At 45.7% G+C, this 12906-nt stretch overlaps 1 protein-coding gene across 1 annotated transcript in view; it reads right to left on the bottom strand.

Annotated features, from left to right (window-relative positions):
- Nucleotides 1-12557, bottom strand: part of ca4a (carbonic anhydrase IV a) — a 29590-nt gene extending 17033 nt beyond the window's left edge. Inside the window, exon 1 of the mRNA XM_078422085.1 lies at nt 12371-12557. Coding sequence (XP_078278211.1) covers nt 12371-12428 — 58 coding nt within the window. The 5' untranslated portion in view covers nt 12429-12557. The remainder of the gene's footprint in view (nt 1-12370) is intronic.
- Nucleotides 12558-12906: the final 349 nt, after the last annotated feature.

Here is a 12906-nt window from a genome sequence, read left to right as displayed (position 1 = left end):
AACCAAAAATAACAAAATAATATTGGTCCACACCTTGGGTTAAATATAATGTTACCATTCATAATAATAAGGCTGATATTAACAAATTTAGCCAAAGCCTATCTTGGATAACAGTTAGTTTAATTTATTTAGTTTGTCACGTGTACTGAGGTACAGTGAAAAGCTTTTGTTGCGTGCCAACCAGCCAGCGGAAAGACAATACATGATTACAATCGAGCAATACACAGTGTACAGATACTTGATAAGGGAATATCGTTTAGTGCAAGGTAAAGCCAGTAAAGTCCGATCAAAGATAGTCCGAGGGTCCCCGATGAAGTAGATAGTACTTTAGGACTGTACTCGGGTTGTGGTAGGATGGTCCAGTTGCCTGATAACAGCTGGGAAGAATGTCCCTGAATCTGGAGCTGTGCGTTTTCACACTTCTGTACCTTTTGCCCGATGGGAGAGGGGAGAAGAGGGAGTGGCCAGGGTGTAACTCGTCCTTGATGATGCTGCTGGCTTTGCCAAGGCAGTGTGAGGTATAAATGGAGTCAATGGAAGGGAGGTTGGTTGGTGTGATGGTCTGGACTGTGTCCACAGATAGCAGCAATTTCTTGTGGTCTCAAATTGCTCCTGCAAGAAATGGTGTCAGGTTAGGAAATGGGGAAGTACAAAGAGATCTGGGTGTCCTTATTCATCAGTCAAATTTAGCATGCAGGTACAGCAGGTAGTGAAGAAACCTAATGGCATGCTGGCCTTTATGACAAGAGGAGTTGAGTATAGGAGCGAAGAGGTCATTCTGCAGTTGTACAGGGCCCTAGTAAGACCGCACCTGGAGTACTGTGTGCAGTTTTGGTCTCCAAATTTGAGGAAGGGTATTCTTGCTACTGAGGGCATGCAGCATAGGTTCACTAGATTAATTCCTGGAATGGCGGGACTGTCGTATGTTGAAAGACTGGAGCGACTAGGCTTGTATACGCTGGAATTTAGAAGGATGAGAGGGGATCTTATTGAAACATTTAAGATTATTAAGAGATTGGACACATTAGAGGCAGGAAACATGTTCCCAATGTTGGGGGAGTCCAGAACCGGGGGACACAGTTTAAGAATAAAGGGTAGGCCATTTAGAACGGAGATGAGGAAAGATTTTGGCCTACTCCTGCACCTATCGTCTATTGTAAAACGTTAAATGCAATTGACGATTTTCAAAATGGCGTGGTTGCTAGCGCAGATATATATATGATATATATCATATATCGCATATGACATATTGATATTTGCAATATTTTGCAAATATCGCAATATTTGCAAAGTGGATATCCACATATTAACTAGAATGTATTCTTCATGGTTTTGACATGGCAAAATTCCAGCTAGTGTCAAGAACAGTTGCTTACAGCCCTGCAGCACCCAACAAATCCATCCCACCGGTCTACCAAAAGATCATTTGAATGTATGAGCTGTATATAAGTTGGACTGACTATGGGTTAGCTCAGTAATGTTTCGCACAAACCTCACACCTCACAAGCGCTCGTTGATGCAGCGAGAGAGCATGTTGCTAAACACTCGTCGAGCAGTCTGAAGTCTCGTCTTAGTCTGAGAAAGGGTCTCAACCCGAAACGTCGCCCATTCCCTCTCTCCTAGATGCTGCCTGACCCGCTGAGTTACTCCAGCATTTTGTGATGCCTTCGATGTCAAACCTCACAAGCAATCACCATGGCTGCCAGGCATGAAGTCATACACTAAGGAACTGGGCCTTCAGCTTCCCACGACCATGCTACCCTTCATGCCCATCGACACATCCTATTTGCCCCATACTAGGTCTGTATCATTATATGCCTAATAACGGGTAGCACTTAATAATGGTTAAAATATTTATGTGATATGAAAATATTATTTTAGAATTTAAAGAATGATATATTTATGTCAAAACACATTTAGCCGTTAAATAGTATATAAAATATTAATATTAAAATAAATTAAAGGTCGTTTGCCTTTTATTTTCTATGTGGTTCGCACTAGCAGACTCCAGACTGCTCACGGCTGACATGAATATGAGGAGCCAGATGTAGTGTATCTGGCATCAGCTTAGCACAATTGAACATAATGACTGGATGCGGCTGACGAAATGTGTAGGAAAGAGCTGCATGTTGCTAAACACTCGTTGAGCAGTCTGGAGTCTCGTCTCAGTCGAGACTCCAGACTGCTCGACAAGTGTTTAGCAACATGCTCTCTCGCTTCATCGACGAGCTGGTTTACACCCAAGATGGACACAAAATGCTGGGGTAACTCAGCGGGACAGGCAGCACCTCTGGAGAGAAGGATGTTTCAGGTCGAGACCTTTCTTCAGATATTACTGAGTCCAGTGGCAGAATGTTCTGACCAATATGATTGTATTCATGTAGTCATGGAGTCATAGATTCATGGAGCCATTCAGTATGGAAATAGGCCCTTCAGCCCACCTTGCCCATGCCCCAATTACACTGGTCACACCTGCCCGCATTTGGCCCATATCTCTCTAAACCTTCCCTATCCATGTTCCTTGTCCATTTATTCTTGGACAGGATTATATTATCTGAGTTGCTTGGGTACCGTACAAAACAATGGCAATAGACAATAGACAATAGGTGCAGGAGTAGGCCATTCGGCCCTTCGAGCCAGCACCGCCATTCAATGTGATCATGGCTGATCATCCACAATCAGTACCCCGCTATCCTTAAGAGCTCTATCTAACTCTCTCTTGAAAGCATCCACAGAATTGGCCTCCACTGCCTTCTGAGGCAGAGAATTCCACAGATTTGCAATTCTCTGGGTGAAAAAGTTTTTCCTTATCCCCGTTCTAAATGGCCTACCCCTCATTCTTAAACTGTGGCCCCTGGTTCAGGACTCCCCCAACATCGGGAACATGGCTTTTCGTTGTAACTCAGTACGGGTGACAATAATAAACCTAAATCTATGCCTAAACATAATCCCTACTTCGGAACAGAGAGCGCGTGGGGACAGAGACGGAGAATGAGCTGGTCGTCTTGCTTCTGACAGCCAGCCATTCTCTATGCGGCCAGACACACAATGCTGGAGTAACTCAGCGGGTCAGGCAGCATCTCGGGAGAGAAGGAATGGGCGACGTTTTGGGTCGAGACCCTTCTTCAGACTGATGTCAGGGGGGTGGGACAAAGGAAGGATATAGGTGGAGACAGGAAGATAGAGGGAGATCTGGGAAGGGGGAGGGGAAGAGAGGGACAGAGGAACTATCTAAAGTTGGAGAAGTCAATGTTCATACCACTGGGCTGCAAGCTGCCCAGGCGAAATATGAGGTGCTGTTCCTCCAATTTCCGGTGGGCCTCACTATGGCACTGGAGGAGGCCCATGACAGAAAGGTCAGACTGGGAATGGGAGGGGGAGTTGAAGTGCTCGGCCACCGGGAGATCAGATTGGCCAACGCGGACCGAGCGCAGGTGTTGAGCGAAGCGATCGCCGAGCCTGCGTTTGGTCTCGCCGATGTAAATAAGCTGACATCTGGAGCAGCGGGTGCAATAGATGAGGTTGGAGGAGGTGCAGGTGAACCTTTGTTAGTTCAATGGGTCCAGGAGTTAAGTGGTCTATTACCATGTTACCAAGATTTATGTGGCCGGTTATACCGCTGATCAAAAGATTTGTGGATGGATTTTAAAGACTTCCGAACCTTAAGTGAAGAAATATTAAATAGTAGACTTTGATCGTTTTAATTGGAAACTCGGCCATATAAAAACACGAACCATCTCTGATGGACTAACCCTGCTGTTAGCTGATCATATATCACCTGGAACTACGACTGTGTATCTGAGCTTCACTCTTAAAGGTGGTTCTTTATGTCAGGATTTGCACTTCTTGCTTATCATTCACACTTCTCCTGTTCCACTTTTCTTTTTGCGTTTTGTGTGGTAAATGTTATTTCCATACGGACATTAAATAAATACCAATTTGACTAAATTATGTTAAAGGGAAGGGGGAGGAGGGGAAAGTGGGCGGCTTTATGATACCCGAAAATAGATTTTAAGGCTGACTAGACCAAGTGGACCCGTTGGGCCTAAACCTCTCCTGCATTGGTGCAGCACCCTCTCCTCTCCTCCTCCCCCTCCCTCCCCCCTCCCCCTCCACCTCCCCTTTCTCCCCCTCCCCATCTCTCCCTCCCCCCATCTCCGCCTCCCCTCTCTCCTCCCCTCCCCCTTCCTCTCCCCCCCCACTCCACCCCCCTCAACTCCCCTTATCCTCCTCCCACCCCCCTCCCTCCAGCCCCCTCCCTCTCCCCTCCTTCACTAGGAGACAGATTTAAACTTTAAATGTGAATAACTTTTAAAATATAACACCGATTTCAATGAAACTTCTTCCATTAGAACCAAAGGGACGACGGTCAGTAAGGTGGGCCTAAAATTGTCGCGCTATCGTGTACCGTTTTGGCCGTAGTTCAGGAACAAACAAACAAACAAACGAGAGTTTTAGTATATAGATTTCATGATCAGTAGGGTGATAAATAATTAAGATTGACCACAGTCGTTAGTATGTAAAACACAGTTGACGGGAATAGAGGGATTGTAGGAGAACCAGGAGAATGAAAAAAACATCTGTAGGAATGAACTGCAGATGTTGGTTTACAACAAAGATAGACACAAAATGCTGGAGTGACACAGCGGGACAGGCAACATCTGTGGAGAGAAGGAATGGGTGACGTTTCTGCTTGGATGAAGTTGGCAGGGTTCAGTTGTGTAAACACTGGTCTGTAAAAGAGGTCAAATACACGAGGACACGGGCTTCTATTGATTGGCATACGTATAGACAATAGACAATAGGTGCAGGAGTAGGCCATTCGGCCCTTCGAGCCAGCACCACCATTCAATGTGATCATGGCTGATCATTCTCAATCAGTACCCCGTTCCTGCCTTCTCCCCATACCCCCCTGACTCCGCTATCCTTAAGAGCTCCATCTAGCTCTCTCTTGAAAGCATCCAGAGAATTATTTAGCCGTTGGTATGGTTTTTTTGTTGTTGTCCCCGGGAAGCTACCAATGTAACTATACGGCATAGAGCATTGTTCTGTGGCAGGCCCGAGTCTCTCCTTCTGAATTAAAACTGTTTCAGTGTTGACATTTCGCATCCCCAGGTTAGGATATGGGAAATGCGTCTCTCTCATTTAAAGCTACTGGATGGAAAAGAAGATGATTGGCCTCATAATCAACCTGGAACATCAAATGTAGCAGCGATTAACAGACTCGACGGGAGATTTTTAACGCTGCAGATGTGTGGAGTTAGATTGCTGCTGCAGCCACTTGGCGGTTAGTTATTGCCATGGGTTTATGAGACTTGTCTTTTCTTTCTATCTTTACTGTTTCTCCTTTCCTGAAGTTATTTTGAATAAAATGTCATTAGCTGTCAGAACTCACAGATGCCCTGAGATCACGAAGCTGATTTAATAATACAAAGCCTTCTTTATCTCCGCCTTCTTTAGACCAGACCAGGTAGTGGTCGGCAGTGCTCCTTGGAACTCCAGTGAAAAGGCCGTCTGATTTATATTACTACAAATCAGCGATATAAGTTGATTAATATATGTAAAATAAAAGTTAGACCAGCCTTCTACAGAGCCTGCATGAACATACAGAGACGTTAAAGAATTTAGGGACCAAAGTGGGAAAAACATGTGTTTGTGTTGGCCAAGAAATCCCAAGTGTAAAAAGTCATAGTGACTTGCAAGATTTTCAATAAATGCATTTGGCCAAGTGTTGTGCGTCCAAAATGTTGCTGCAAATATTAGGTAAATATTTAGTAAAATTAAAAACTCAAATTAATCTGTAAAGCCAGTATAAGCTGCAATTTTAAAATATTGCCTGAACTATGCCCATTAATACACATCCACTAAGAAAATCATAGTGTTTTGTACTCGTAGACTTAAATAAAGTAAATGGAATAACGTAGAACTTACAGTGGAGAGGTTTATAAACCAACATGTACTATGTGATTTTCCACCCACTCCATTTACTTCATCTCACTCCATCAGTATGTCCTTGTACTCTTTACTGAATAAGCCTTTGTTTAGCTTCTTTGTAGACCACACCACACCAGGACATATCAGTGTGAGCAAAGTTTGCACATTTAAAATGGCGAAATCTAATACAAACTAATTAGACTAATAAATACAACTAATGAATTAAAAGGGATATCTGGGCAGGCAATGTGGTGTCGTTGCAACACCTGGGAACAGGTGGACCCCATTGTGGTTAACAGTGGCCTTATCTACATCAGGTGTTGGCTGCTCGAAATAATTTGGCTTAGGTTCGATAAGATGGAGTATGAGCTCCAAACACAGTGACGCACGGAGGCGGGAAAGAATTTCCTGGACACAGTATTCCAGGAGGCAGATTCACTATTTCTATATAGGTGAATGGTCATACTAAACATCTGGAGGAGAGACAAAGTAAGCAATGCGGACCTGCGGACAAGAACAAGCCAGACTCCCATTGACTTACAAATTTGAAGGGGAAAATGGAGTTGGATTGGACACGCCCTCAGAAAACCTGCCACAAACATCACCCGGCAAGCCCTGAAATGGAACCTCCAAGGAAAAAGGAAAAGAGGTCGCCCCCAGGAGCAGCTGGAGAAGAGGTGTCCAGGCAGAAATGTCTGGGAGTGGGCTCAACTGGGGAGATCTCGAAAGAACCGCCAACAACCGAGTGAGGTGGACGACATTTGTCAATGGCCTGTGCTCCCTAAAGGAGCCAAGGGCTTAAGAAGAAGAGGAAGAAGAAGGAGGGATAGTTCCCACATGTTGCAGATAAAAATATCCAGAGAATACTTCTAGAGAAGCCCCGGTCCAGAATGTACGAGGGTCTTGCTGTCTCCGGGGATAAGGGTGAGGATTGCAGAATGGATGAGCAAACTGCCCTAGCAACATGGCACAGGGAGCCCTTCAAGTGGAGAAGGAAAGAGAAGTTAGCATAGTTAGGTACCAGACACAGTTCTCCTTCGCTAAGACAGGAAGTCTTTCAGAGGCTAGGGTTAAGATGTCTCTTCTGAACTGGAGAACTCAGGGTGGGGGAGGGAGGATCCAATTGACATGATCCATGCAGGCAATAACAGCGTAGGTATTATATTTATTGGCAGGAATGAGATTCTCTTGAGGGATTATGAGGAGCTCATGGAAAAAGTGAGAATCATAATTACAACGGTGATAATTTCAGGATTATTACTGGAGCCACATGTGAATTGGGACAGGATGAGGGAGGTAAATGCAGTGCTCAAAGCAGGTGTCGTAGAAATAAATCTCAAACAACAGGGGCAGCAGTAGTGGGGAAATAGAGAGCTGATCCGCTGGGATGGGCTTTATCTGAATCATGCCAGGATCCATGTCCTGGGAAATTACATTCAGTTAAGTTTGTCACGTGTGCCAAGGTACTGTGAAAAGCTATTGTTGCGTGCCATCCAGTCAGCAGGAAGACAATGCATGATTCCAATCGAGCCATTTACAGTGTATAGATACATGATAAGAGAATAATGTGGGAAAATAACTGCAGATGCTGGTACAAATCGAAGGTATCACAAAATGCTGGAGTACAAATCGAAGGTATCACAAAATGCTGGAGTACAAATCGAAGGTATCACAAAATGCTGGAGTACAAATCGAAGGTATCACACAATAAGAAGGGTCTCGACCCGAAACGTCACCATTCCTTCTCTCCTGAGATGCTGCCTGACCTGCTGAGTTACTCCAGCGGTTTGTGATACCTTTGATAAGAGAATAATGTTTAGTGTAATGTTAAAGCCAACAAAGTCTGATCGAGGACGGTCTGAGGGTCACCAAAGAGGTAGTTAGTTCAGCACTGCTCTCTGGTTGTGGTACAATGATTCAGTTGCCTGAAAACAGCTGGGAAGAAACTGTCCCTGAATCTGGAGGTGTGCATTTTCACACTTCTATACCTTTTGCCTGATGGGGGAGGGGAGAAGAGGGAGTGGAATACTTAGATCTGTAGACTAGATGACAGGACATTAAACTAAATGGGAGGTAGATGGGTTCCAAGAAAATTATGTTTAATAATCAAGATTATTACTATTAATAAATCAAGAGGAAATGAGCAAGAGGTGACATGAGATGGTGATGGGGAAATTTGTAAGCAAAGAGTGAAAAGCAAGGGGAAATAACATAAATGAAAGCATGCAGCACATAAGCAGACCCAGTAAGTAGAAACAGTAAAAAATCAAAACTTAGCAGTCTTTCTATGAGTGCATATAGTATTTGCAATAAAATGGATGAGTTGTCAGCACATATTGCAACATTTGAGTATGATCTATTACATATTTTAGAGACGTGATTGCAGAGTAACTAGGACTGGATGTTCATTATTGTAAGAACATATGATGGATGTGCTCTGTTCCAAAAATGGGAAAGGAAGTATGGTACCATTGTTAATCAAAGAAGGTGTAGGGAAATGTGAGTTATTAAATAGAAACATCTTTGAAGGGAACTGCAATTCGCTGGGGAGATTTTAATGTACATATTGATTGGACAAATCAAACTGGCAAGTGTATTCATAAGTGATAGGGGCAGAATTCGGCCCATTAAGTCTACTCCGCCATTCAATCGTGGCAAAGAGTGGGGATAAATGGGTCCCTTTCGGAATGGCAGGCAGTGACCAGTGGGGTACCGCAAGGTTCGGTGCTGGGACCCCAGCTATTTACGATATACATTAATGACTTAGACGAAGGGATTAAAAGTACCATTAGCAAATTTGCAGATGATACTAAGTTGGGGGGTAGTGTGAATTGTGAGGAAGATGCAATAAGGCTGCAGGGTGACCTGGACAGGTTGTGTGAGTGGGCGGATACATGGCAGATGCAGTTTAATGTAGATAAGTGTGAGGTTATTCACTTTGGAAGTAAGAATAGAAAGGCAGATTATTATCTGAATGGTGTCAAGTTAGGAGGAGGGGGAGTTCAACGAGATCTGGGTGTCCTAGTGCATCAGTCAATGAAAGGAAGCATGCAGGTTCAGCAGGCAGTGAAGAAAGCCAATGGAATGTTGGCCTTCGTAACAAGAGGAGTTGAGTATAGGAGCAAAGAGGTCCTTCTACAGTTGTACCGGGCCCTGGTGAGACCGCACCTGGAGTACTGTGTGCAGTTTTGGTCTCCAAATTTGAGGAAGGATATTCTTGCTATGGAGGGCGTGCAGCGTAGGTTCACTAGATTAATTCCCGGAATGGCGGGACTGCCGTATGTTGAAAGGCTGGAGCGATTGGGCTTGTATACACTGGAATTTAGAAGGATGAGGGGGGATCTTATTGAAACATATAAGATAATTAGGGGATTGGACACATTAGAGGCAGATAACATGTTCCCAATGTTGGGGGAGTCCAGAACAAGGGGCCACAGTTTGAGAATAAGGGGTAGGCCATTTAGAACGGAGATGAGGAAGAACTTTTTCAGTCAGAGGGTGGTGAAGGTGTGGAATTCTCTGCCTCAGAAGGCAGTGGAGGCCAGTTCGTTGGATGCTTTCAAGAGAGAGCTGGATAGAGCTCTTAAGGATAGCGGAGTGAGGGGGTATGGGGAGAAGGCAGGAACGGGGTACTGATTGATAGTGATCAGCCATGATCGCATTGAATGGCGGTGCTGGCTCGAAGGGCTGAATGGCCTACTCCTGCACCTATTGTCTATTGTCTATTGTCTATCTCTCCCTCCTAACCCCATTCTCCCACCTTCTCCCCATTACCTCTGACACCCGTACTAATCGAGAAAAATCCATGGATTGGTCAGGAATTGCTTCTTAGAACAATGTGTTCCAGAACCCACCTGATAACAGTCCATGGGTAACAAGGATTAATAATAAATCTTGAGGTTCTCTTAGGAGGTGGTGAACACAATTCGATAGAACTCCAGATGCAGTTTGAGAGTAAAAAATATCCCTAACACATTGGCTAATTTAAAATAACAGGGAGGAACATGTAAAAATCCAATCATGAGAATTAGAGTATAAGGAAACTGGTGGTGCTAAGGGTGGACAAATCGCTGGGACTCGATAACTTACATCCAAAGGTTTTAAAAGAAGTGCCCTAGAGACACTGGGACCTGAAGAAGTGTCTCAACGCGAAACGTCACCTGTTCCTTCTGTCCAGAGATGCAGCCTGAGTTACTCCAGCATTTTGGGTCTATCTTTGCAATAAATAGGTGTCTTTTCAGGCTGGTAGGATGTAACTGGTGAAATACCCATGGTGTAAATCATGGACTATTCGGAAATCAGATCTTGGCCCTCTTTTGTTTAGTATTCACATCGTTGACAGGAAGGAGGGAATTAAATGTAAGGTTCCCAAGTTTGACAATGATACAAAGGTTTTGAAAGGGTGCGCCATGATGCGAACATTGTGATTTACAACAGGATTATGGATAAATTGATTAGGTGAAAAGCTGGCAAATGAATTTTAACGTGGGGAAGTGTGAGGTCGTCTACAATAAAAAAGGAATCAAAAGGCAGATTGCCATCTAAAAGGAGGGATAACGAAAACAAGTTCAGATGTATCATTGTGAACCAGGAAGGTATTTATTCACAAAATGCTGGAGTAACTCAGCAGGTCAGGCAGCATCTCAGGAGAGAAGGAATGGGTGACGTTTCGACTGAAGAAAGGTCGAGACCCGAAACGTCACCCATTCCTTCTCTCCTGAGATGCTGCCTGACCTGCTGAGTTACTCCAGCATTTTGTGAATAAATACCTTCGATTTGTACCAGCATCTGCAGTTATTTTCTTATAGAAACATAGAAAGTAGGTGCAGGAGTAGGCCATTCGGCCCTTTGAGCCTGTACCGCCATTCAATATGATCATGGCTGATCATCCAACTCAGTATCCTGTACCTGCCTTCTCTCCATACCCCCTGATCCCTTTAGCCACAAGGGCCACATCTAACTCCCTCTTAAATATAGCCAATGAACTGGCCTCAACTACCTTCTGTGGCAGAGAATTCCACAGACTCACCACTCTCTGTGTGACATTTGAAAGATGGAGGAATTGAGGATTAGGGGGAACTGGCACCCGGAGAGGAGTCGAGGCCGGCAGAGATCAGCGGTGATCATACTGCGTGTGGGAGCAGAGTTTTGAATTGAGTTTATTGTCACGTATACCGAGGTACAGTGAAAAACTTTTGCTTTTACACGTGGCAACGAACTCAAAACTCGGCTCATTCACCCAATGTGATCACGGCTGGTGTGTAGGAAGGAACTGCAGATGCTGGATAGCTTACACCGAAGCTGGACACAAAATACTGGAGTCACTCCGCGGGACAGGCAAGCATCTCTGGAGAGAAGGAACGGTCGAAACCAGTCAGAAGAAGGGTCCAGACCCCAAACGTCACCCATTCCTTCTCTCCGGAGATGCTCGCCTGCCCCGCGGAGTGACTCCAGCATTTGGTGGCTGTCTTCGATGACCAGGGCTAGTCCCTGCTGGTCTCGGGTCGGATCCTGACCACCGACTCTTGCCTTGCCCCGATTATTGCGTCCCCGTCAGTGAGCGCCTGTCATTGTGATGACTGGGCTGGGCTGTGGGTCAGCGGGCTGGCAATTTACACTCAACACCCTGGTTCCTGGGCAAATATCCCTACACCCGATTATAACCAAACACAGCAGCAAGCACAGTCAGCAATCACAAGTCACCAAGGATGGCATCAAATAGGGACCGAAAGTGGCCACAATAAGCCCGCAAAACCAAACACACTGCTTTTTTAAACTCACCGAAGAACAACAGCACGATGAAGCAAACCCTCTCTCAGCAAGTCAAAGGATACTTTGGAGAGACGGGGGCAACTTCAGGTGCTTTTGAGTCTTTTTGGAGTTTGGATCTAGCCAGCGCCTTGTGAGCCGCCCCTCAACCAGTGCGTTTAAGCACGCACAGTCAGTCAGTCAGTCAGTCAGTCAGTCAGTCAGTGGTTGCCCGTGATATGGGTTGGCACGAGTGGGAGATGGGGGCGGGCAGGGGCATGGGTGGCAAGGGGGGAATGCGCCAACATTTCAGCCCGGGTGGCAGATTTGCAGGCGTTACTCGTGGCCCGACGTCTGAGACCGAAGATACTGAGAGTCCAGTATCACTTGCTGCAGTCTGACGCCAGGCATCGCTAGCTACTGTTCATCGCTGTGTGTGTGTAGCACCCCACACTCACCGCCAACCCAGGAGACACAAGGAACTGCAGATGCTGGATTCATCAGCAGCCCCCAAAAAAAGAAGAAATAAACTGCTGGAGGGGTTCAGCCGCTGCCGACTGACCATCCGAGCCCCCCCCCTGCGCTTTCTCACTATTTGTGTTGTTGTTCACATGAAAAACGAGACAGTTAAGAGAAAATTGGTTACACATGCCAAGAATTCGAACGTGGCCAGCCATTGAAGTCTCACCTGATCCGACCAGCGAAGACAACAAGAGGCAGGTGAGGAAGAGGATAAGCGAGCTCATGGCTGTGTGCGTCCTTGGCTCTCCTCTCTCTGGTCGCAGGGGCTGCCGACTGCGAGGTGTGCTGGCCCTTTTTATTTCTCTCAAGGACAGTGGGACCTGGCAGGGGGGAGATGAGCTCCTCCTCCACTTCCTCGGTCTTGCACTCAGCACATTTCCAGGTCGTACCAAGGCGCGGGAGCTGCCTGTTTCTGTCAGCCCCGGAAGGGAGAGTGGGGTTGGGGGTTAGGGTGGGTGGGGTGGGTGGGGGTGGGAGGGGAAGGGTTTGGGTGATGCCTCGGCGGAGAGGAAGCGACCTCTGTTGGCACTTTCACCCTCGGGTAAGCGGCATGAGGGCCAATCCAAAATCGAATTGGATGGATCAGCTTTCAAAAGTATCTTTTGGGTCAATCCCGCGTCAACGTTGGGCTATGTCAGTCGTTGCTACCTATGTCCTCAATATGATTTGCCCTGTGACATTTTTCTTTACATTAAATGACGA

The sequence above is a fragment of the Rhinoraja longicauda genome, chromosome 26 (assembly GCF_053455715.1).
Source record: "Rhinoraja longicauda isolate Sanriku21f chromosome 26, sRhiLon1.1, whole genome shotgun sequence".
In the NCBI taxonomy this organism is placed as follows: Eukaryota; Metazoa; Chordata; class Chondrichthyes; order Rajiformes; family Arhynchobatidae; genus Rhinoraja; species Rhinoraja longicauda.
Note: the sequence above shows the minus strand (reverse complement) of the source record. Positions and strands in the feature narration are given on the sequence as shown.